The 25,519-nt window shown below is 38.2% G+C and overlaps 1 protein-coding gene across 5 annotated transcripts; it reads left to right on the top strand.

Annotated features, from left to right (window-relative positions):
* The first annotated feature begins 2,666 nt into the window (after positions 1-2,666).
* On the top strand, positions 2,667-25,460 carry mlip (muscular LMNA-interacting protein). 5 transcript variants are annotated; one of them, XR_010805358.1, is made up of 13 exons: positions 2,667-2,831; positions 8,049-8,177; positions 9,945-10,121; positions 10,756-12,267; positions 12,666-12,737; positions 13,500-13,577; positions 13,672-13,755; positions 13,838-13,897; positions 15,737-15,781; positions 16,227-16,271; positions 16,523-16,613; positions 23,410-23,463; positions 24,267-24,299. XR_010805358.1 is itself a non-coding variant. In XM_066696938.1 (13 exons), exons 1-13 carry the CDS (start codon positions 2,775-2,777, stop codon positions 24,501-24,503), a joined length of 2,682 nt encoding a protein of 893 aa, XP_066553035.1. In that variant the 5' UTR covers positions 2,667-2,774; the 3' UTR covers positions 24,504-25,460. The 5 variants fall into 5 exon arrangements, 4 of the variants coding, with proteins under 4 accessions (XP_066553035.1, XP_066553038.1, XP_066553036.1 ...); XM_066696938.1 differs by having other exon boundaries at positions 16,482-16,613; positions 24,267-25,460; XM_066696940.1 differs by lacking the exon at positions 2,667-2,831 and adding an exon at positions 6,620-6,703 and having other exon boundaries at positions 16,482-16,613; positions 24,267-25,460.
* The last annotated feature ends 59 nt before the right edge of the window (positions 25,461-25,519 follow it).

Genomic DNA, 25,519 nt, shown 5'->3' with positions numbered 1-25,519 from the left:
TCCTAACTTTAACTAAAATGAAAAGTAAATCTAATTGCAAAAGGGTGTTGGCCTGCCAAAGCACCCAGAAACAACATCAAGGACAAATTCCAAGTGTTGGCATCTATTGTCTGAGCTCTGAGATTGGCTAGATTTATTCCCCCCACTTAGGTATCAGTAGCAGAAAAATTTAATTAGGTTTCACAACATAGCTTTAACTGCAGGTTTATACCTTCGAAACGTCATACTGCATGCAGCTTGTTATCTGCATGAAACCTCTGTAACTTTCTCTCTGCTGCTCCCAATTAGCGATTCGATTTGTAAGCATGTCAGTGAAAATGAAGTTAATATGCTGGAGTAGTGTATATGTATATCGGTGGCTTTTCCCCATTGTTTAATTTCTGCTTTGCTTCTGCCCTCCTTGTTGTATTGATTCATTTAAAGTTTAATGAAGCATGTAATATATATTATATTCACAGGTATGATTCCCAGGGAAGCGTGGCAATGTATTCTCACATCTTCCTATGATAAGGGTGGCTTCTTTTGGTCATATTCTCTCGTTTATGTGAGTAGTGAGGGGACTCTCGGCTCAAACTGAGATTTCCAACGAATATCTAATGTGCTCAGCATGGAATAGCAGTGTCCACATAGGAAATCACTGTCTCTGAGAAGAGAGATGGATTCAGAATAAAAGAAAACAGTGTGCTTCACAAGGAGTTACATAAATATAGAACGGCACAGAAAACGAGTACAACAACAACAATCAAAGACTAGGCTGGTGAGGATTGAAGAAAACTGTGCTCAAAACATGTATGTAAAGGGAAGATAAAGTGCTCAACAGCCTTTGATACAGCCCTTGCCTTTGAAGCCACACATTTATTTGTTGTTGACTATGAAGTTCCGCTGCTTTAATCTGATCTAGCCTTCTCTCCAGGGGCTGTCCCCCAGATCTATAACCACCGCGATTATCGCCCAACGTATAAGCAGGTGTGATGTAATTTGGCACATGATTCGAAGCGATTTTGCCCGTTGCGACTGAATTTACTGCCTGGATCCCATTCCTGTGCCAATCCCTTGTCCCTGCCTGGCCGAGGTGGCGGGTCTGAGACGGACAGCAGCAGCTGTGCGGAGGAGCTGGTATGCAACTCCTCCAGGGATTAGCATCCGCTCCCCAGATCTGCTTTCAGCCTGTAGGTATGTGTTCCAGAAAGTAAATAGATTTTATGATTCATAATTATGAATTTCAGTAGAATAAAAACAACCCTGAGGTTCATAATCTAAATTTATTGATGGCGATGGCACTTGCACTATGAAGTCAATGTTTTTCTCCAACTGGACACATCCCAAACTCACTGACAGGACCCCCATGGCCAGAATCGTTGTTGCTAGTTTGGCGTATGTTTTATGAAACTGCAGACGATGCCAAATTATTATTATTTATGCTAGTTTGTATTAATTAAGATTGTGATTCTAGAAAAATTGGGTTCTCACAGTAATAACAGTAAGGGGAAGAGAATTAGTATCCCTTGGTTAGAAGAGTTTGATCAGATTGAATAAGATGAATCCAGGTTAGTCAGGTGTATTGTGCTGTGATTGTTGATGTAAAGTATTTTGCAGAGCGGGGCGCAGCGAAGGTGGATGGTTCTTCTAGAATCGCTAATCTGTGTTACAACCACCAAGGAGCCTCGGACACACCTAACAGACAGGTAGGTTTCAGGCACCATTGCCTTGTACATATGCAGGACACTGGACTCAATCAACACCTAACCCCGTGTGTAGAACCTGCATTCTGACACCAGTCACTTGTTCGCAAAGCTGTTTGCAGTTACAACTTAACACCTTTAACCTCAATTTTGCCGAGTGCAGTGTTGAGAACGTGGCTTCAAACACCCTATCAATCCAGTCTTAATTATTCTATTTTTGTTAAAGTATGTTGCTGCCAAAAATGCATAACTTATTGTTGCTGCTCCTTGCATAATTCCAGTCATGTTAATTGCATTTTGTAGTCGGGTAAGACCCTGTTGTGCTTCATTAACAGACTACCAGCAGGAAGACTCATTTGCGTTTTCCTGAACATTTACCAGATTGAGCTGAAGATAACATTATCCACACCTAATTTCTATTATTAAATCATGCCTTTGATGCTACGATCATTTTCTTTTGTAGAGCAAAAAAGTTTTGGCTGCAGATGAGAACTTAACGAAAAACCATGACATTAATCTGTAGTGATGATCTCATGGTAGGCCTTTAAGTAAATTAAGAATTCCCATTACCAGGAAAGCATCCATATGGTATTCATAGCAGGTGTAAGCAAGTTTAATGGCTCCAGAAATAAAATTTAAAAACGAAGGGACATCCCATTTTCTACTAGGACGAAGATACAATCTGACCAATTTGTGGACTTCATAGTGCTAGGATCTTATGAATGAAGCCACTTTCTTGGAGAAAGACTTTGCATACCTTCAGTGCTTTCAATGCTGACTGAATCTCTGAAGGACTTCAGCGTTTGAATAGGTAGAAAACCTGACCTCTTAGTGAGTGCTGAAAAGCAGTCGTCAGAGTTATCCGGGTCTGATGATACTGCAATTATTATTGTTATCAGTGCATTGCAGGCTGGCTGCAGTCTGAGAGCTATTTGTGGCTTTTGTGTATCTATAAATGGAAACCTCCACTACGCTGGTGTTATCACTGGGGCTGCATGATAGACTTCAGTCTAAGAAGTTGAAAAGTGCTATGAATTCCAGCATGTAGATGGAAACTCAATTTCACTGGAGTACCACTGTTGCTTCAGGGACATGGAGATGGAAAAGCAAGAGAGTTTCATGCATGTTACGGAGGAGGACCGCCAGACGGTGAGAGCACATTGAACAGAATTAAATTGTTTGTAATGTTGTGAGGGGACAACAGAACAGCTGCTACAACACAGGAGCTGGGGCCTCGATTGATGTATCCCTGTAAGCGGGTGACCTTGAGGCTTTAAAGGGGCTCTTGGTGCTATGATTTAACATGCTTTTTGCACTCGTAACTTTTTGTTTGTTAAATCTTTTTGATAAATCTGGCTGCTTAATATGAGACCTTGTGAGGAGACAGCTTTGACGGGATTGCTTCTCAATCTTGTTTATGGTTTACACTACTGTGCATTTACTTTTTTGTCTTTGTATTTCAAAGAGGCAAGGATAGAACAGAAATCTTTAAATAATAATAATAATAATAATTCCTTTAAATAATTTGTGAATTGTGATGCCACTATTTGTGAATACCAAGTATTACTACAGTTTCCTATTATACAGTATTGTACACGCATGCATCTGGGATTTGGCCATTATGAAAAAATCTACTACATTATATATATCGGGTGGACTCTGCATCCGAGTCAAATGCAGAGGAAAACATTGTGTATTAGAAATCAGCCTAAGAACAATACCACTTCTGTTTTGCTGGTCATTTAGTTATTTTGCATGAAGCTTTATAATGATGTGGTTTAGCAATTGTCATACACCATTTCAGCTAGATGGTATATTTATGGCTGTGAACCTATTGTTTATTATTGTTGAACATGGAGACTTTTACTTTGTTGCGAACATTGAGCACATTTATATGTTCCTATATTTTAATTATCTTTGTGCACCCATAATTCCTCCTCTGCTCCCAACTGTGAGGATTGTGCGTCATTATTAATTCAGATAATTTTGTGGAGCTCTTTGGATTAATCAAGCTTTGATAAAGGAGGTAATTGAAATTACCTGCTACAAGGTTTGATATGAATTAAAGATTTTGAAACCTATCCAAGCTTGCTTCACTGTTCCTATTTATCTGGTATAATTGGGAACAAAAGTATGTCGAAACAATGGTTTAGTTGCTGTATTTATTGCTGAATTTAAAAGGCATTTTAGAGTGTGTTGACACTGTTTATCACCTGTCAAAACGCTTGTTGTGTGAAATAAAGTTAAGTAAGGTGATTCTGGTGTCAAGCTCAAATGGCATTGGGTACTAGGATATTTTTTTCTCTTCTAACCTTTGGTCAGTTAATGGCGTCCCACTGGAAATAGCCCTAGGACATGACACCGGACATGTAGTGCCTGGGAACTATTGAAATGTACAATGTTAAATAATGTTTTTTTGTTTTTAAATGGATTTTTAATACAATTTAAACCAGCAATAATATTTATTGACATCAAAGAAAATCCAGAGGAAAGGGGTTTTTCTAGAATGTGACACAAAATGATTGAAAACTCAGCTACCTATGAGGATATAATATGTCACACTTTAGAGCATGAATAGTTACGGAGGAGCAGATCATTTTATATGGTGGGTATCATCTGAAACTAATCTGCAAAATGGAACTCAGCATTTATGAAATCCAGCAAATGCGACACATTTACATATTTGCTAATGTTGGATGAAATTTGTTATTCACTTTTTTTTCTGATTTAGCGCAGTAACAAATTCATTGCCGTCATACATGCCCAACAAATTGCCTCTTATTGCTGTGCCAGCTGAGTGCGATTACAAACAGAGCGCAAAATTAGGCTACGCAAGCAAAGGGCCCTGTCACAATATACACTGGACGAAAAACAAAACAAAAAGGGGAACAGAAACTGAAATCTAAGGTAGACAGTCTTGTGCTGCTGCTTTGGGCGATGTAGAGGGTGGGTTATATATCGGAATCGTAAATGTCAAGGCAGTTGTCTTTTTTTTATATTCCATTGAGGATAACAACTAGAGTTTGTGAGTACTTAGCTGTTAGGTATAAAATAGTGATGGTAGATCACTGTGCAGAGGCTGAAAACACGATGGTCAGATCAGCGGTCTGGTGGGAGGATAGGATATACTCCCCTGTTGGAAATTTGATCTGCAGAGAAGGCCTGACCCCAATGCGATTCACAGCAATTAAACATCCAAGTGGGCCGTACTTACTGGTAGTTGGGAAATGCCTGCTGTAACCTTCAGCTTCATCCAACAGTTTGTTTATCTGCTGCTTTGCATGTTACTGTAGCTACAGAGACAGACCCAGATGGGTGTGGATGAACATATGGGGAACTGACGGTAAACGCATGGTTCAAAGGACATCCCTGCTCAATACTGATGGTCTTTAGAGGGTTATGTATTTCAATTCATGCACTTCCAAGTGAAAAGACTGTTTGGAGGAGCCACTGGGATGCATTAGAAACTGTGGATTCATCTCGTAAAGTTAATATTAAACTGTGTAACCTTTCAAATTGGATTCTAAATTGAAAGGTGATATGTGTGTGTATTTTATACGGCAACCAATTTGTTGCTGAAAGTAAATATATCCTGTCCTACACAGTGCTTTTTTATTCTGCTGAATGTATGCATCATTAATGTCTCAAAAAACGACATGGACGGCCTTGTTCTTTATTGAACAAAATGATACACATAGTGTTCATGCCTTCAGCTAAAAGAGCAAACTGTTCTTTGTAATCAAAATAACTAACGGCCCTTTGTAGGCCCGTCTGTCTCGACTTCTCAGTGTTCACTTTCCCTCAGCGGAATAAGGCTGGCGTTGTCCCAGAACAGACACTTAATTGCTAATTGGTACAAAGTTAGGAAAAACCTATCCCTCCTTCATAATTTAATCATTTCAATTTTAATATGTTCAACATGTAGACCATTGTTAAACGATTTCCATGCATTATACAAAGACAAATGTGAAGCTAGTGCTATACCAGGAGAGTTCAAGAAAAGAACTGCCAAACCAACATCTGAAATTGAAAGATTTTGAGCAATGATATAACTTATGATGCTTCTGAACTGCCATTGCTGAAGTGAGGTTTGGTGTATTGTATTCTGTTATACATTTTGTAACTCGTTATGAAGGCATTTTCTTTGTCATCTGCTGTTATGCACAATGCTGTCTCACTATGGCACCATATACCTAAAAGACTGAGTGACAATATAATTGATCTCCATGACTGATTTTATGTTTGCACTGAACTGCACACCATTCTAGTTCTTATCAATTAATTTTCTCAAAACCTTCTCTTCCAAATGCATTTTATTTTACATATTTCCTGGACTGACAGGTATTATAAATCTCCTTAATATATGTAGTGGCCCTCCCTAAAATGTTTTTTTTTGGGACGAGTTGACGTGCTCCCTGAATAGACAGCTTAATTGTCTAATTAGACCAAATGCAAATGAACTGAAATTTATGTTTGCCTTTTTGCAATTTTCTGCAGGCAGACTAATTTCTTAACACAGATTCAAGTAAGATATTTTGTATGTAAATTAATTTTGGGAAATGTTTCAAGGCCTTTCTCATAGATTATCATGTTTTGGAACTGGTATAATGCATGCACATATAGAAGCTATTTTGAAAATTCTATACGTATGTTACTTTTTAACTACGCAATGTTATTTTGATGATGAGATTCTTCTTTATTTAATTACTTAAACTTTAATTTACTTTAATTCTTAAAACAATGAAAGCTTCATAAATATTTTAAAGTCTTAACATTTTCCTGGAAGATGTTTTCTATTAGTTGCATCTAGCAACGGTCATTTTTTGTCCATTTAAACATGAAATTTAAACATGAATAGGATGTTTCTGTACTCCTACTCCTAGACCTTGAATCAAGCGTCTGTTCTGACACATTCCTCTCGTGCTCAGTCCCTTGAAGCAATTTGGAATAGCACAACGCCGGATTCCTCTTTTGTGCCTATTTTCGGTACTTTAAAGCTGAATTCCTATAGCACGTTTAAGGTAAAACTCATTTCAGATTGTTTGGCATTAGAAGTAGCATATTTGTTCACATTTATAATCTATCTAGTCTGTCTGCCGGTCTGTCTATTCATCTGTTGTCTGTTTGCCTCTCCATCTCTCCACTCATGACAATAAAGGATAATACCTCTAATTCAACTGCAGAGAAAGAGAGAAAGTGTGCGATAAGCTTGAGTTTTACATTGCCTGCTTGACAGCTAATACAAATTGAATGGTATTTTGTACCACATAGGGTAACTTCTCGATAGCTTTCGTCGTGGTAAGCATTCCCCAAGTTGCAGATAATGTGTCTGTTGTTGTCTCAATATATATTGTCAACACATTTCTCTCGTGTTTAAATTGGCCCCTATCTGAGCTTGAATGACTGTAATTAACTGAGAGACCATATTAAAATGGAACAGTGAAGAATCTGTCTATAGAAAGGTTAATGTAACTCTTTCCAATGTATAATGTCAACCTGAACTTTGTTTAATGCGACTTAGGGCAGTAACTTCTACTTGCAGAGAAGTCTGCTTTTGTAGCAACTTACTTTCTTCCCTGGATTTTCAGCAGTCACTTCATTATATTTAAATACTTTCACTTTTTAAGTTTTTTTATTTATTTTTTGGAAAATGTAAAGGTTATTTCTTTTTTGTATGATTGCTTTTTTGCCTACACAAAATGTATTAGCAGCAGGAAACTAATTATCCGAGAGTTGTGCATTACTCATGTCACTATCCATAGAAAATACTTTTTCCTCTTATACACAAAGTTTGAGAGGCTGTTGGCGTGCAAATGTTTAATATACTTGTAAGTCCAGTTTATTTTTAAATAATACAAGCAATGAGTAGCATGATAGAATGGCTAACGAGGGTGTGGTTTAACTATCTGTTACAGCAGTTCTGAATTTAGCCTTGGCTCAGCCCCTGTGGATACAGGATGTTTTTCTTGGAGTCAGTTGGTACTTGGGAAGCACTAGGGATGATTCTCTTCTCTTGCTGTACCCTTGCTGTAAACTAATTAGAAACCCTCAAGTGATACCATTATATAATATCATCAGGAATACTGTCAGTTTCCCATTTTAAAATGTTACCTGTTAGAACTGGATCATGATAGCCCTATATTTGAAAGTGAAAATACTGTGCTTAGCAACTGCAATTAGGATAATCTTGTATATGAATTATATATCATAATGATGTGTAGGTAGGTTCCTTTTGTTAGGACTTCAGCTGACTACCAGTATGACATTGCTAATGATAGTTTCTTCATCAGTATTTTCGTTTTGCCAAGTTTGTTTTGTAAAACTCTGTACGTTTATAAAAGTGTTTTTCCATTAAATCAAATACAGGTTCGATCAAAAACACCCACGACCAAGCTTCTGTCATTCACATTCATACCTGCAGTCAGGAGACTACCGATTAAAGCTCAGGTAATCCCGAGAGGAGATAACGGACAACCTTCGGGCAGGTCACATGAGGTAGGATACATTTAATCTTTAATGTGACTACATTTTATTTTTCCCACATACATACAAGATATCGTAAAATACCATAAGAGTTAAGTAAAACTGTAAAATACAGTGAGCATTTTGCAAATAATATTGAAATACATCTAAAAGTGAACAAACAAAATAAGTATTAGTATATCAGAATATAGTTTATATAACTGCTTTATATAACTTTAGGAAAACAGGTTTCATCAGTTAATTTAGATTTTAAATCGAATGTTCTGATGCTATGTAGTTTTCAATTATCAGCACATCAAAATTCAAAAGATGTTTTATAAATGGAAATTTCCATAATTCATTTTTTATTTGATCAGCAAGATGATACAGTGAACTTATTCACTTAAGGGAGGAATCTAGTGAAATATTAATTCCTTTCCAATAACATTAAATGATTCATATATTTAGAATTAATAAGAGACTATGCATAAGTTAGTAAAAGATGTTGCATCACATCTATTGCCTTACTTGGATGAAAAAATGACCACGTATTTTAGAAATGCTTCACAATGTATGTACATACAGACTGGTGCCAAATTAAAGGAAAAACCTGAATAAATGAGTGGAGGAACATAACGAATGCAGATGCCTCCAAACAGGTGTACTGCATGATACAATTAAGCAATTAACATCCTATCATGCTCTGTGGCATGTATGAAAATACTGAGCAGGCATTGCAATGGCAGGAGCTTCAGTCACAAAGACGCTCAACTGGCTAGTGTTCTTGACAAGTGGGCGACGCCAAGAGAACCATACAGGCCTGACTGCCTACAGTGAGGGGGTCCGGAAGCTCTGTTATGTTGGGGGGGGCATTTTCCTGGCATGGTTTGGGTCCACTTGTCCCTTAGAGCAGAGGTTCCCAAAGTGTGGCTTGGGGAGCAAACGCAGCCCTCAAGGATGTTTGGTGCGGCCCCTCAAAGCCAACCCCTCCTTTTCTGAACCTTTACTACATTTTTACACTTTCTGAAAATGTTCTATTACAAATTGCACATGTCATTTGGGGGGAAATAATAAAGCAACAATTAAATGCCATAAATGTTCCCTAACAGAAATGTATAGGAAATAAAAAGGTATGATTTGGGACATATTTAGTTTTCATCAGTGGTTCATTTTCTACTGTGGCCCCCCATCGCATGCAACCTCCGGAAATTATACCCCAATCACCAGACATTGGGAACCCCTGGCTTGGTCACTGCAAATCATTACAAAGTCATTCTGAGTGATCACCTTTATCCTATGGTGACACGTTTCTATCCTGATGGGAGTGGTCTCTTCCAGGATGACAATGCCCCATCCACAGGGCACGAGGGCTCACTGAATGGTGTGATGAGTATGAAAATAATGTGAATCATATGCTATGGCCTTTGCAGTCACCAGATCTCAACCCAATTGAACACCTATGGGAGATTTTGGACCGATGTTTTAGACAGCTCTCTCCACCACCATCATCAAAACCCCAAATGAGGGAATATCTTTTGGAAGAATGGTGTCCATCCCTCCAGTAGAGTCCAGAGACTTGTAGAACCGGGGCCAAGAACATTGAAGCTGTTCTGGTGGCTCATGGTGCCCAACACCTTACTGACACACTTTTTTTTTTTTTTTTTCCTTTAATTTGTCACCCGTCTGTATGTAATATAATAATATATACAATCCTACAGTATGTCAGCAAATTATGTACTGGAGCAAATTATATCTATATGTGTATGGAATTAGAAAATATAACCATTCTGCTTATATCAGTATTTAGGCTTATCCAGAGGAAAGGCAACTGAAGAGACGATGGTGGAAGATGGTGTTTTCAAGGCAGAGATTGTGTATGTGGGCGACTCTGATGAAGGGGAAGGAGATCATCGTGAAAAACATCACACTGCAGGGACTCAAGGCGATGACTCTAAGAAACAGGGGGCTCAAGTTCAGGTGAGAAAAGTATTGATTTTTGTTCCCGAGGGCGCATCACAGAAGCACACAGACACAGCCGAAGACAGACAATAATAAAATGTGGCCAAGGTAAACCTGGAGCTGAGATATTACCACCTGCAGGTGTTCAATGTTATTGGCTAGGTTGACTTGGATGAGCTTGCTAACAAGTAATTAGGATTCATATTTTTTGTAAATAAAAGTTACTTTTCAAGGTTTCATGTCCACAGTGATGGTAAAGGAGCTTTCTTCACCATTAACTGACCATTTAATAAGCCCCTAGATTATCCTGTGAAACTCAAATTATTACCTTTAGAGCAGTTTCCGGATAAAATGTTTGAACCAAAGTGGGTTTTATCAGGTCTGAAGTGACAGTTAAGTGAATTTCAGTGGTTTGCGTTGAGTTCAGTAAATGGATTGCTTGTGCATTGATCTCATGACCTTCACTTCCAGATGGTGCTTTATTGAATCACCAGTAACCATGACAACAAAATCATCTTTCTTGCCCATTACATAACTATGACTATGATTCACCCTTCTTGCAATTTATTATATAAATAAGAAAACTATGGTAACAATCTGATTTAAAACAGAAAACATGCTGAACTTTTTCCCATCTTTCTTTTCTTCTCAGTTCAATTCTCCTGCTGCTCACATGACCCCAGCCCAACTTACCGCTCCTCCAATTACAGTCTGTAAAGAGAATGCAGGACTCGACTCAAATCATTTGAATACAAAACATGAATCCACTGCGTCGGACACACTTGCTAACGAACAGAAATCCATACTTCAGCCGTGTCTTCACACGTCTCTCACTGCTAAAATACACTCCAGTCTCTTTTCTGGCCAGCGTTTTGGCAAATGTGAGATAAGGCCTCAGATTTCAGATCGCTTCCCTAGTCACCTGGTCATGGAAAGATTTTTTTCTCCAATGTCCTCGAAAGAATCGATTCTATCCACGGACTCGGACAGAGCGAAAAGCTGGTCTGCTTTACATTTATTGTCCTCCGAAGGATCCCAAGCCTCTCTCTCCCGTACGGTTTCTCCTTGCTCTTCGGTCAGATCGGGTGCATTTACGCCAACGATAGTCAAAGTCAAGCGCCAATCTTTAGCGTCTGGCTCAAGTCTGCTACAAACCCCACCTCACTGTTTGTCTCCTGCTCCCCACAGACTCACACCCGGCTACATGTCACCAAGCGCTACGTTAGGACGTTCATGGCACAGGCCTCCACCATCGCAGCTTTCACTCCTCACTGCCATACTAAGGAAGGGTTATCTCCCACACATATCAGAGCAAAGGCCATTCTCCCCTTCCTGGCCTCATAGTCCGGCAAGTCTGTCATCTTTGAATGTCTGCTCTGTTACCTCAAGCTTGACGTCCGTCTCTCTTGAGGTATCCCGATCACAGTCCCCAACAGAAATGCCGTCTGGCAGTTCACCCCCTCTAGTGCGTACGCCCACATCACCATCCTTGAATTGTCTCACACCTCCTCCATCCCCTACCTCTACAGAGTCAATACCGTTGTGTGTGCTGGAGCATCCACTGAGTCAATCCCCTGAACCTGCCAAAAATCTCGTTCCCCCACTTCAGAACTGCCCCTCTTTCTCATCCTACCCCAGTCCTACAGCTAGTCCAGCACCCCCTCTCTCACCAGCTCCTAATCCCATCACTCTGTGCTCCCCCTATTCTACACTTAACACCATATCTCCTATATTCAGTTCCTTCTCCAGCTGTCCCTCAGAAACGCACCCTGTGCCCTCACCCACACCAAGAGTTACTATTTCTCGGGCGCCAAGCTACAGTGAACCTTGCCCAGCGTATCCTTTGCAAAGCGCAAATGGAATTCATTTATCTGTAGACAGACATAGTCCCAGCTGCTTGGTTCACACACTCTCTCCATCCCCACCACCATTTTCTACTTCCCTTTCTCCCTGCTCTCCTCGGTCTCTCTCGCCCAGGTCAATCTCGCTCTCTCCCATCCCCACCCCCAACCGCTTAATGCTCTCACCCTCCCCGACACGTGACTTTGCTGAGTCTACCCCATCACCTTCTCTCTCCTCTTCCTCAATACCCTCTCCGACCCCGAGGTGTGGGACTTCAGAGCTCTCATCCTCTCCCATTGAAAGTGAGACTAGAATGAGAAAGGTACTGTGCACGTTGGCCCGCAGCGTGATTGCATGACCCGTGCATGATTCTTGTCAAGTGGAAACTGCCCACTCCATGGCCACTCCTGCAGCAAATACACATTGTTATACATCTTTCAATTATGACAAATTCTGTCTCTATTTTTAGTAGAACACCAGTGATTGCAGTTGCCAGGGTACCATTATCTATGTGCTTTCTATTCTGACTCGTATTTGTTTAATCATATTTATTTGTCAGAATAAAATGCAATCTGGCACATTATTTAAATCATGATCAGGAAAATTGCATTTAATTGCAATAAAATTGTATTTACATGATTACTTGGGGAAAATTAAATATTATCACTCATTGTGTTTCCCTCTTTCATTTTTTTTCTTTCTCCTATCTTACAATTCTAGCAATACAAAATCAAATCAAGCTACAAGGCCTTTGCAGCTATTCCTACAAATACACTTCTCCTGGAGCAACAGGTCAGTGCTTTACTGGCAGGACAAAACCAATGAGCGAGGTCTGCTTTTATGCAGTCTGTTGCTAAGGAAAGCTCTTGATCCTTCAAAAATAATAATATATATATTCTGTGTACATATACATATTCTGAGAAGCATTTTTTTGACAGAAAATGTTCATGATCCCAAGGAGACTGTTTCCTGTTCTGAGGAAAAGGTGCTTCTCATAAAGAAAAATTACTTGATGTGTATTAATGGCAGTGTTGGGTCATTTGTCAAACAAGGCCACATCATTTTGTGTTTCTAATGTGCTGCACTCTGCTTTGGTAGTATGAACAGTTTACCAGATGCCAGATACTGCAGCTGTACTTTTCATTTGATCTGCAGTTTGTGCTGCAATCACTGTCAAAGTGTCAAAAAAGGCAAGGCATGGATTTGAAACCTAAAAATGAAGGCATGTAATAATCTGTTCAGTTGTCCAAGTCTGTACCTCATCATTGGAAAACTATATCCCTAAACGTACACAAATGTTTCCCAGATGAATGGATATGTCAAGAAAGGGGAAAACAAATTAAATCTCAAATGAGCAACAACCCTTTGAAGTTTATTTTGTATGAAAAACTCATTCTCCTCCCAATGCAAACATACCACCATAACATTTATTAAATTATTACTTATTATAAACTACACAGAAATCAGGAGTCCATGTATTCTGCAAAACTGAATTTTGACAGCTATTACAGGCTGTCAATCAAACCACTCATTTTTTTAATTTATTTATTATAGGCTATAGATGAAGAGGTAGAAAGACAGATCTTGCCAGAAGCAACAGGAGACGGCAGTGTGACCGAGACCCATGCAGAGGTACAGTGCAAATCTTTCAGTGCGTTTCATTTATTCTGGGGGGTTTCATTTAATTTAATTTAGCAGCAATTCCAGCTACTGTCTCTTACTACAGATGTGTTCGCCGGCAGAACTCAGGCAACAATCTGCTGAACTGTACGCTGCCATCGATCAGGTTTTAGACGAGCCCCTGCCAATGGTAACGAGAACTTCACGTGTGTGTGTGCCTTGCATTTTTCTTCACAACTTTATTTCTCAATACTTCACTTGTCATTTTTCAGCGTCGGTCACAATCCGCTCCCATGTCCTTGCAGAAATTAGTGGACACCGATGCACCAAAAGTATGTAAAGCATGGTGTTTCATCTTTCAAATGCATGTCTGTGCCTTGTCTCAGCTTGCTGTGTATTTACTCTGTGTAGGAGACCACTTTCAGATAAATACAAATACTCCAATCAATATACTTTATATATACACTACCGGTCAAAAGTTTTAGAACACCCCCATTTTTTCAGTTTGTATGAAGCAGTTCAAGTCCAGTACAAAGGTAAGCGGTTAACTGCCAGAGGTTAAAAAAAAAAAGTTTAGGTTACTAAAAACTGAACAATAATGTACATTTCAGAGTTATATACTGTTACTACACCCTCTTAAGCATTATTTGTCAGTGTTACACGCAGATCCTGTGCATAGAAGTTACACTATATTCCTACAATGTGCACATGGTTTGAAAGCTTATTCTCTGGGCTACCAGTGCGTTTCATTCTCAAACACATCCGATTTACAGTTTCCGTGTCCTTGCCATCATTCAGAGCCCGGGGGGATACGCACAGTCTGCTCCTGGGGGCGGGGGGGGTCTCATTCAGATGGTCACAGATCACTCAGTTTCGATCGCATCTCTTTGCAAATAGGCTTGTTTTGTTCAGAACAACCTAACGATTAATCCAGTATATATTATTTGATGTTCTATCAAACACAGAGAAGTTCAGATCCAATTATGTAAAATCGTTGTGTATTAGTACACTAAACAGTTTTGACATTTTGATCTCTTTACGTGTGTTGCTTCTACCAAAACATGGATGGTCTTGTTTTGATGAGTAGACTTTTTTATTCCCAATTTGTTTATTTGTTCTGTGCTTTAATTTCAGAGTACACTGAGACATTAAACTGCTAAAACTTTTGACCGGTAGTGTATATAGTCAGTGTAACAGCTGTGAACAATAAGAACTACCAAAAAGCTGCCAATTTAATGATTCATCAGAGTGGTATATCTTGGGTTTCACTTAGCTTTCAACCTATAAACACAATGTTTTTATTTTATTCACAATAAGTCCATTTAATTAGCCACTCTCTTGGGAAATAAGAGTGCATTAGCCTGGATTATGACCTTGCAAAACTAAAAAGCAAATTTAATACTGAAAAATCCCACATGCTGAAACTTCCAGCTGTGCGGGAAAATACTTCGAAACCGATGTCTGAATGTCTTTCTCTAAAGAGATAACTGAGAACCTTCTCGCTCAACGTGAAGATTACACTTGATGTGGCAGGTCTTGGCTGCTGCAATTGTGCGTATAAGTCATATCACTTGTGACACAGATAGAGCCAGTAGAGAGAGCACGTACTTTGAAAAGGATACTTGTAACATATTAATGAGCCATATTGTTACAAGTGCATCTCCAAAGCAGCTAACCCTTGGTGGCTACGGCTGTTGTGTTTAGGGATTGGGACTGCAAATTATTTTAATACATTATCATTTTGAAGAGTCTTCATAGTGTAAATAAGAATATTTTACTCAGTATTTCGTTTTTCTCTGTTATGATAGGCCCCCAGAGGAGATTAAATCATTGATTACCCAAAGTTATCTAAGCCTGTGATACAGGGACTTTAATATCTTCTTTAAAATAAATACATAAATAAATAAAATTGACAAGATGTGATCCCCACCATTGTGTATGTACTTTTGAGTATTTTGCTCAGGAAGCAGTTTATATTAGTTGAACAATATACTTAAATATTTGTGTTCCCTATATACGTATGAACTGTGAAGATGGCAATACGTTTCACATACGTTTGATGTGGCTTCTATACAATGCAGTTTGATATACCTGTTTACCCTGATATTATTTACCCCCTCTTCCACTAATACAAACTTTCACATTTTAACTCCACTATAATCTCTCCCTAGCGTGTCACAACCCTGCCCAGGTCTGCAGGACGAGAGACTAAATATGTGAGTCTGTCTTCATTCATTTTAACTGTCATGGAATTCTGAATTGGTGATTTTGGATTTATTAGCTATTTTCACAATTGGAGGATTTTGTAATACAGAAGTTGTAGAGAAAACGTCTGTGCTCTTGATGATAAGAAACGGAATTCAATCTAATTCTCATCCAGACAGATTTCATGGTTTATAAATAAAGCGGAAAACCTCCCACAAAACACTGTCACAATCCATTATGTGTCTTGAACTGAAATGCATTTGTATTACAAAAACATTTGGAGGAAAAATTCTGGTGGTGTGCTAGAAGCGATTTTCTGAATTCTAAACCTAGTGCTCTATGAATGGGATAGGAGTAATAATGTGACAATGCACATGTTGTTTAGTGTGAATATATATATTCAAAGTACAAATTAGGCGACAAGATTAACTTTTTCTACTTTTGTTATTCTCATAGGCTACTTTCCATCTGTTACCACCTGGGCCTACTGAGAGACAATTGGTGAGTAGCTTCATTTCTTTCTTTTACAAATGAATTTGACAGGAAGACTGACAGTTTTTTTTTTACATTAAATACTTTTACACTTAAGATCTGCTTTTGTCCAGTAAAAGCTAAACACCTGAGAATGGTTTGGGTATATTACGGAATTAAATTGTGTTTGTTTTCTGGTGTGCCAGAGTATTTCCATTTATTTATTTTCAAATGATGTAGACCAAACCTGGAGTTATACGGCCTGTGTCCGTTACTCCAAGATTACCAGAAGAAGAAGAAGAAGAAGAAGAGTACCGTGCCAACCCCTTCAGGCAATATCTCGAGGAGCTGTCAGATGGTGAACTTCAAAAGGTACGCATACAGACACTTCAAAACAAGGTAGTGTATTAGCAGTAGTGTGGTCCCTTTTAATATTTGCTTTTAATGTGACTAGGATGGCTGCCCTTTATTGTAGATAGTATCAAGCCTTTATTAATATTCCCTGTTGTGCTTGGGGGTTACTATGTGGCTAAGTCTGATGTTTTCCTCATTGGATCCTATTTCCACCGGAGGGATTTTATTTTCCTTCAATCTTTTTATAATTTTCATTTAAAAGAACACATTTTAAAATAGGAATCCATACATGACTTCATGTTTCTGTAGCTTTTGACTCTGAAATGTAACATCCACGCGCGATAGTGGACTGACGGGCAGGCTTACAGATTGTGCCACTGGGGGGCACTGCTAAGGCTGTGTGATATCTTCTCTCCGTTTTCATTCCCTCTTCATTCAAATCTACAGCTGACATTTGTCCTGAAGAGACCCATCAGGGTGCTGGAGAGCAAGCAGTAAATGGATTAGCGCCCCCTTTTGACCAAATGAGTTTAATATGTCCCCATACATATGCACCCTTAATTGTGTTATCACGATTTGTATTGGCATTTAAATCGTTTTTTAAACCCCTTAATTTCTGATAACCAGCAGATACTGTGAAAATTACATTTCTGTATAGCAAAACAAAAAAACAAACATAGATAAGTACTTGCAGGCTGAGAAAGTAAAATATCACTTGTAAGACATGGCCTAATTAGACCAAAATACAAAAAACAAACCTGTAAATATGAATTCAAATTTGAATAAAAAAATTAACATTTGGGAACATTACATTAGGTTTGATGTTCAGTATTTGGTTTCCAACTGAGCGTTTTGCTGCTAATTAAATCCAAGACATTAATTCACAGACTTGATTTACTTGTACAGTTTCAGCCGTCAGAAATACGGACACGTATGTCATGTGGACGCATTTTAGTGTCTGAGCAACAACGATTGGCAGCAATGGAGGTCTAAGTTTTCTGTAGCAGAGTCACAGCTCTTTTCGTTTAGGTAATTTCCTTCAGCATCTGGAATTTAATCAGCTGGATCTCTGTAAAACCAAGACGGCTTATTATAAGCATATCTGATGCACTGTAGCTCCCACCCGAGTCTGCTCATCATTCATTTGTAACCTGTTAGGGGCTCTTGTTTAGCTTTAGTAGAGCGAATATATATGAGAGTCGAGGAAATACAGAAAAGAGTTTTGCTGGCTAAATTCCCTGTTAGAATTTGGGAGCAGAGTATTTTAGAAACTGATCGCAGCAATGGATTAAATTCAAACCTCCTCAGAAAATTCCAAGAGCACCTTTTCCGAATAGCTTAGGCCCTAAAGAGGGGGAACCTGTAGAAATCTGGAGGTAAGTTTGTTGTAGTCCATTATAGAAAAAAGCCTGATTTACAGGCGGCAACTCACCAGGGAATCAATTTATTCACAACGGAGGAAATTATTAAAAGGATACCACTTCAAATACTAGTGCTATCAACTGGAAACACTAACACACCAAAGTAATGAACCCAGCAGATGCTACACCAGCTTTTGGAGCACTGCCATGAGTCCATCATCTGTCACTCTTCTGTCAGTGCGAGTCCTGCTGCTCAATATACCTTTAAAGCTGGGAAATCCATGGCTGAGATTCCCCTTCCCAATTCTCATCAAATGTATCTATTTTTGAAGGCTGTTGCACCGCAGATAATTCAGAAGGCAGGTCTGCAATCATCTAGCCTTTCATCTATAAAATAAACCAGTTGCAGATATTCACATTGGGGTTGGAGGGGAATTAAAATATGAGGCTAAAGGAAGTTCAGGGACCTCCAGGGAAATTCTGTTTGTTTCAGACAGGATGAACAATAACAGTTTGAATCATTGCTCTTCATTTACACGTGACATGGCTGGCATGCATAATATACATATATAATTACAATAAATGAATAGGTTAAAACGGAGATTCAAACTCAGTCTATTAAATCAGCACTTCTGTATTGTGTGTATGTGAATGTGTTTGTGGGTGTTCTGTTTCTTGTCGGTATACATACAAGTTTGTATTTAGATTTACTCCCCATTGTGTGAAGTAACTTTAACCCTGCCATTATCTGCCTGGATAATCCTGCTTTTCTTATTTCCCTACTAACAGCGGCTGTCTCTGCCGTCCTCATTCCTGACTTCCATTGTCTCTCATCCGTCCTTCCAACATCACCTGTACCAGAACGTCTTGTTCCCAGGGAGAATCTCCCTGTTAAACCCGTTGTCTTTTCCTCATGAACAATATATTGGACCATATATTCACTTGCCTTCGTTTATTCCACCTAACCACCACACTAATCTCCCTCTGTGTCTGGGAACATTGTACAACAAGGTAAGCAGATGACTGTGTGTGAAGATCCGCATTCTCCCACTTTGAACTTTTTATTTCTGTAGTTTTTCTGCAGAAGTGCTGATGTAATATATATGAACAAGACATCACTAACAATTGATTGTTGGCGAGATGTAGTTTGTAATTGCAGCAGTAGCATGAAAGTGTTTTAATTGTATCTGATGACTCAAGAAAGATTGTTTAAACAAATGACTCACACTTAAATGATGATGTGGGGTTTAGATTCAGGTTCAAACTGAGACATGATTATATATGATTGTGGTGAAAGCTTCACCCTTAAAAGTTTGACACAACAGGTGGGCTTGTGGAACATGTTCAAAATGAAGGATTTTAAAAAATAATGTTATGATATCTTATTACAGATCTTTAAGTATCCAAGACACAAGAAAAGAAAAATGTTCTTATAAAATTAGCTTTCTTTCCCCAGCTATAGCTAGTTTTTCCAGGACTTTTTTGCATTACTATCAACGCTGACAGCACACAGATAACAAGAAAGCAATTGTAGAGAAACTGGAATAATTATAATAATGCATCATCTCTTTCACAGCCAAGAGGCGTTTATTCAGTGTCTTTAAAATATATGGCTTTCATAGTCCATCATTGTGGAACTGATTAAACGATGAACTTGCCCCTGGAATGACTGCATTTTTTTTTTTTAAAGGAAAAATTGAAATTGTACCCACTTGAATAATTTTTTTTTTTTCCTATCTTAATGATTATGCCATATTTATCTGAATGGTAACCTACTATTACTAGTTGTATCTTTAGGGGAAAACAGTGCTTCAGTGCTCTTGAAATAGTTGTGTTTTAATATATGCAGGTTTTTAAGTTTAAGCTGCTGTTCCGGAAAAATAAAACAAAAAAAGTTTTAAATATATTCTGTTGTATACCACTGGGAGTTACCATTTTATTTGAGCGTTACAGAGGATTGTGTTTGATTTAGATAAGTGCGATAAGTTTCTGCTGCTTAAAATAAAATAAGAAGTCCTTGACCCAACTTTACTGCATTATATATTCTATATTCTATATTCTGAGTTAACCAATTCTCGGACTAAAGGTGAAGGTGTACACTAGTAAACCGAGGCCTTCCCTGTTGCGGGGTCATGCTTGGAGAAATGAAGACCCTGCGCTCATGTCTTTGTTGTTATTTGAAGCTCCGGGTTCCTATTTAGTGTTTGTGCTTCCCGCTGGCAGGCAGACTGGTGTTTTGGTTGAGATCTGAACCTGCAGTCTCTGGAGGCCGAGGGGCAGATGGATTTCCAACGCGGGCACCGAGCTGGCCGTGTGTGTCTGAGCAGATCTGACAGGCACGGGGCTGAGGCATGACGGGCAGCTGTTTGCGATGTAAAGAAGCAACTCCTCAGGGGCGAGGTGTGGGTTTCTGAGGAGGGAGTGTTGGTAGTCAACAGCCCTCCACCTCAGCGATTTGTATTATCAGGTTTACATGCGTTTTGGAGAATGTCAAAAAAGACCCTGTGGCTCACAGAAGTCAATCTGGAATCAGAGGCATATTTTCAGCGCATCACAGGGAGTGAGCTCCTTTAATGTTCATGTCAGTGAGTACAGGCAGCATTTATATTATCAATTTATTCTATGCGGCGGATCTGTGAAGTAGGCTGCAAAACATGTGACCTCCCCCTTTGTTAATTATTCTTTGATAGTTAATGGACCTTCAATGAATTGACTATGCTACAGAATGGGGCTGCCATGCATGACTCAGATTTCATAGCGGCTAACTGTCATACTGTGATCTTTTGAATGCTAGTGACTCATTTTTATATACTGTCTTGCTCAACAACACAGTTTTGAGTTTCCAGCTTTACCCTGATTCAATGATATTATATTTCCACATAGAGATTCGGGGGTATTGAAAAATGCTTAAAGCCCAAAAATCACCTGGATTTAATGGCTTAAAAATTACTGAAGAGCATGAATACGCAACACACACACAATGGCCCAGCAGGGGGCACAACCAACCAATTATCATCCCAGTTCCACGATCAACAATTGAATTGGTTTTGCATCCCCATGTATAAGTGTAAACAACTTAATTATGACAACACCCTCATTTTCAGAGCCATCACAAAACAATACAATAACTAACTCAGAATATAGTGGCAGGTTTTTATAATGCAGTCTCTTGTCAGGTCCCTGTTGTGTTTTCATATTGCTCTAATTACCACCAACTCAACATTTTCCAGAAGCGAATTGAGATGTGAGAATTAGATTGCAATGTGGACTGCAGGGTGAAGTGAGAAATGTAATCAAGGCCTTAATCTCTAATCTCGGTCATTCAAATTATGAACTCAAAAAAGGGAGACTGGAACTGGTAATTGCATATCCGTTACAAGGTGACCCTTTTATCTCTGAATGGGTTTGATTTATTTATTTTCCTGGTCAAGTGACAGCTTAGTGATAGAAGATAGTATTGCCTCCATTGTTGCTAAACTGACTTCTCTCTTGATGCTTCCTTGTGTTGTAAAAGCACTGGGGCGGTTGTCCGTGAATAAAGCAGCGATGTCTATCTTTGAGCAATGAACACAACCTGTTCTCAAGGTTTATTTCCTGGGGTCTCCTCAGCAGTGACATGTAATTACCTTAGATAACCCTTTGTCTTCAGCAGAGAGGCCTCTGGGGGTGTCTCGCCTATGAACACAACTCCTCCATGCTGCATCATCTCTCTCTTTTGAATCAGCAGAGCTTTTCCTATTACGCCTGCTGTTTTAACTTTCCAGTCTGTTGCAGCTGGGAAAAACTCATTGAAGTTAGTTGTTGTTGTTGTTGTTTTAACTGTGGTTTAGTTCTTGATTGATTAAACATAATGCCACACATAGGACACAAATGAGGAAGCATCAATGACACAATGATTTATGACACTGTCACAGTAATTTCAATGCAAATTAATATACCCAAAGCCAAAAAAGAAATGAGTCAGAAACATTATCATATTTTTCAGTCAGGGAAATATTAAACTCAGAAGTAAGGGTCTATCATTCTGGGTCTCGCATTGATGGGTAGGTTCTTGAAACACTGCATTTTAGTATTTAACCAGTTCTTTGAAGGGAATGATTGAAATCCGTGGATTTGTGAGTTGTCAGAGGGAGTGCTTTAAAAGTCATGCTCAATTTTATCCAGTAACGATCCCAATGTAAATGTATTACACTCTAATAGCAATAGTTAGCCCTGACAATGGAAGATTAGTGTGATATTGGCTTGAAAGGTGTACTTTAATGTAGTTTAAAATCATGAGAGGTGGAACAGAGTATGTTGTTCTTCGAAATTGTGATTTTGCAGTCTCTCATGCACGAAGCATTACTTAAGAATGACACGGGACGTCACACTGCAAAAATGAATCAAATTCATTTCACCTTCTTGGCCTCCATTCTATTGTAGATCCTCCCCATTGAAAGTTTGAAAAGTAATCTTATCTTCCTGGGTCTACATGTATTTCAGATTATTTTCTTTTGTAGTGAATTGGCAAAAGTAATAAAATTGTTATGTCAGATGGAGATGTGACACAAGAAGCTAGTAAATCATCAAATGTTTGTCCTCCTATTGTCACTGAGATTAATCATAGGGCTGAAAAACTCTTATGGTCTGTGATATGTAATATATTTAAGACAATGAGGTGTAAGTTTTCACATTATGAAGCTCAGTTTTGGATGATCTATTTTGATTGCAAATGCACGCTTTTGTTTGTTTTTATCCGCAGTGCCTTCAAAGTTGCCATACTACTTTTAATGACCTCTGCTCAGACAAGCCAATGAAAAGTTTGTGTTTTGTTTTGCTTCAGTTCACATATATTCACCAACTTTAGACATGCTCAGAATGTGAACTGATCTGTTGTCAAAAGGAGGTGAAACTATTATGCAAATTTGACTTCAATGTCAAAGAGAGCACAATTAAACCTTTTTCCTTTTTTTATTTTAAAAAGATGGATTATGCAAAACAAGTTGAAGGTTTAAGCCATTAGATGTTTAGTCTGGGTCACAGAAAAGCCACATGAGGTTAATGGCATTTACATTTTTATTTATTTATACATTTTAATGTAAGAATATAGGAAAATATGCTGTTGATGATACAAAATTCATCTTCTGGGGGAAAAATATTTAATCAGGAAAAAGTTCCAAAGCTTAATTTGTAATTGTAATGGAATTTTAAATGATTTATTCTCATCATTCTTTGTATGGAACACCTACCTTCCTTTAATTTCACTTAAAAGCTGAAATTATAATTAATACTCATTTCTGACTCATTAATTTATTAATTCCTTGACCTTGATTTACAGCAATTTCCCTGAACAGATTTTTTGATACTTTGATGCTGGTCTGTGGTTTTAATTTTGATTAATTTAAGGAGATCATTTGAAAGGTCACTACATTAGTTAAATTTTTGTTATCTTTTTTGCCCCCCATCCCATAAAGCCTCCGCACCCTATAGTGACGATCCATGAAAATGAAGCTCTCAGCTCCAAAGAGGTAAAGCAAATATGATTTTATAATTGATATCGCAAGGATTTTGAGCTTTGAAATTCAATTGAAAATCTCCCTTTTGTCCCCAAGCAAGATGTAATATTTAATTTAATTTAATTTAAATGAAAGCTGTATTATTTTTTGGTTGTCAATATTTTGCATTTAAATTTCCATTTTCTTGATTGCTTCTTATCTTTATCTGTTATCAAGGCAGTCATTTGTTTACATATTGTGGGCCTAACAAATATATTCATATGTTAAAATTGAGGCATAATAAACAAAGGGAAGCACAGCTGTCTTGGGTTTTAATCATTTTTTTAACTGGAATTCTTACTGCTTTGTTTTATGTTGTACCCTTCAGTTCTTCCTGAAATGGGTTCATTGTTTATTTGATCGTATATTGTATATCTGAGCAAATATTCAAGAATGTGATCGTCATTTGCATCTGTGCCATCTGTGCCCAGACGTATACAGTGCATTGGTAATGCGTTCCAGGAAATTTTAGCTGCTCTACAATTATCAGCTATGAACCTTGATTGGCGTGCAGTCCTGCGCCACAAATTGAATTTCCATCATTCTGTGATTAATTCTTTTCCAAGGGATATCTTGAAATATATCCCTCTAATGGAAAAAGTATGAACCTAATTACCCTTAGGTCAATTTTCCCCAAATGAAAACTGAAAATGTATTTTTATCGGTCTGTTTATCCAGTTGTCCGTTGTACATTGGTTGTGTATATGGTTATAACTACTCCCTTCAACAGTATTGCCTCAAGGAAAAGCCCTTTACTTTCTTTTGTACCTTCCTAGCTTACCAATACAGGTTCGGGATTCAGAAGGACAGACGGCAGCAAAAGCCTCGCGAACCAAAAGCTCGGCAAGGAAACGATCCCGGAAAAGGACAGCCCTACCAATGAACTCCTTCAAATTATAGAAAGGGAAGACGGAGACCAAGACCAGAAGTCCACTCTAGGTACAGAAGGATCGACTGTGTCCACATTTAACTCATCTCAAATTAAAATGGAACTTAGGGAGACCCACATCTGAGTATTGCACGGGGACAGACAGTGGTAAGACCAGTTATTGGACCCCCGTGCTGGTGCTGAAACAGGACAATCTGACGCATGTAGAGATGAGCAACACGGAGGGAAATGATGCTAATGCAAGCCACAGTAAAGGTCTATTCAATTTTCCTTGACAAAGTAATGAGATCCCTTTTCTTTCTGAATTAAGCTTTTCTCTCATCAGTTAGAAGATTGTGGGAATGATGGAAATGCTAATTTAAATGGCAGATATATGAAGAACTGTAAAGCCCCTACTTATCACATGACTTGCTTAATATATTATAAATGATGCAAACATCTCAGTAAAACTTAATGGACTGATATAAATATGAAACAATACTAACAACAGTATCCATTTAGGATACTTCACAATAATACTGAATTCAGTGTGTCACAATGTTCTGCACTGTCATGTTTTGCACTGTAGTTTTAAAAAAAAATATTTGTCAGACTAACAGTTTTAATCCCTCATGATATACTGTAATTTTATTCATCTCAAATTTTGCAGTTTTAAAGCAATATCTAGTTCTCCTTTATCTGTAGAAGTGGGTTATAGATGTGTAGTGATATACTAAATATTCCGCCTATATCTAATGACAGTCCTTTCATACCAGATCGTTCTTTACTCATTTTTGTGCAATTTCGTAATATAGTCCATCACACTGGCTTCAACGCTAATGACCTGAGAATTCATACTATTTGTGTGATGTGTTTTTTTATTATTATTATAATTCTATAAAATAGATGTGAGCTTAACCACATTACAGGAAAATCCGAATGTATAGACTGAGATTGTAGACAGGTTTTGGTTTGCAAAGCTTATGGAGTTTATAGTTTTAGATCAACAGTATTACGAAATCATTGTAATAACTATTTTGTAATTTTCATTAATACAATGCAAAGAAAACTTGTTATAATAAAGACTAGCTTTGATAATTTGCATATTGCTCACCCATTGTATATGATACAGAAAAATGTGTGTGTTGTGTATGTGTATAC

This window comes from Amia ocellicauda, chromosome 23 (genome assembly GCF_036373705.1).
Source record: "Amia ocellicauda isolate fAmiCal2 chromosome 23, fAmiCal2.hap1, whole genome shotgun sequence".
NCBI classification, from domain to species: Eukaryota; Metazoa; Chordata; class Actinopteri; order Amiiformes; family Amiidae; genus Amia; species Amia ocellicauda.
The sequence above is the reverse complement of the archived record's forward strand: the minus strand, read 5'-3'. Positions and strand labels throughout refer to the sequence as shown.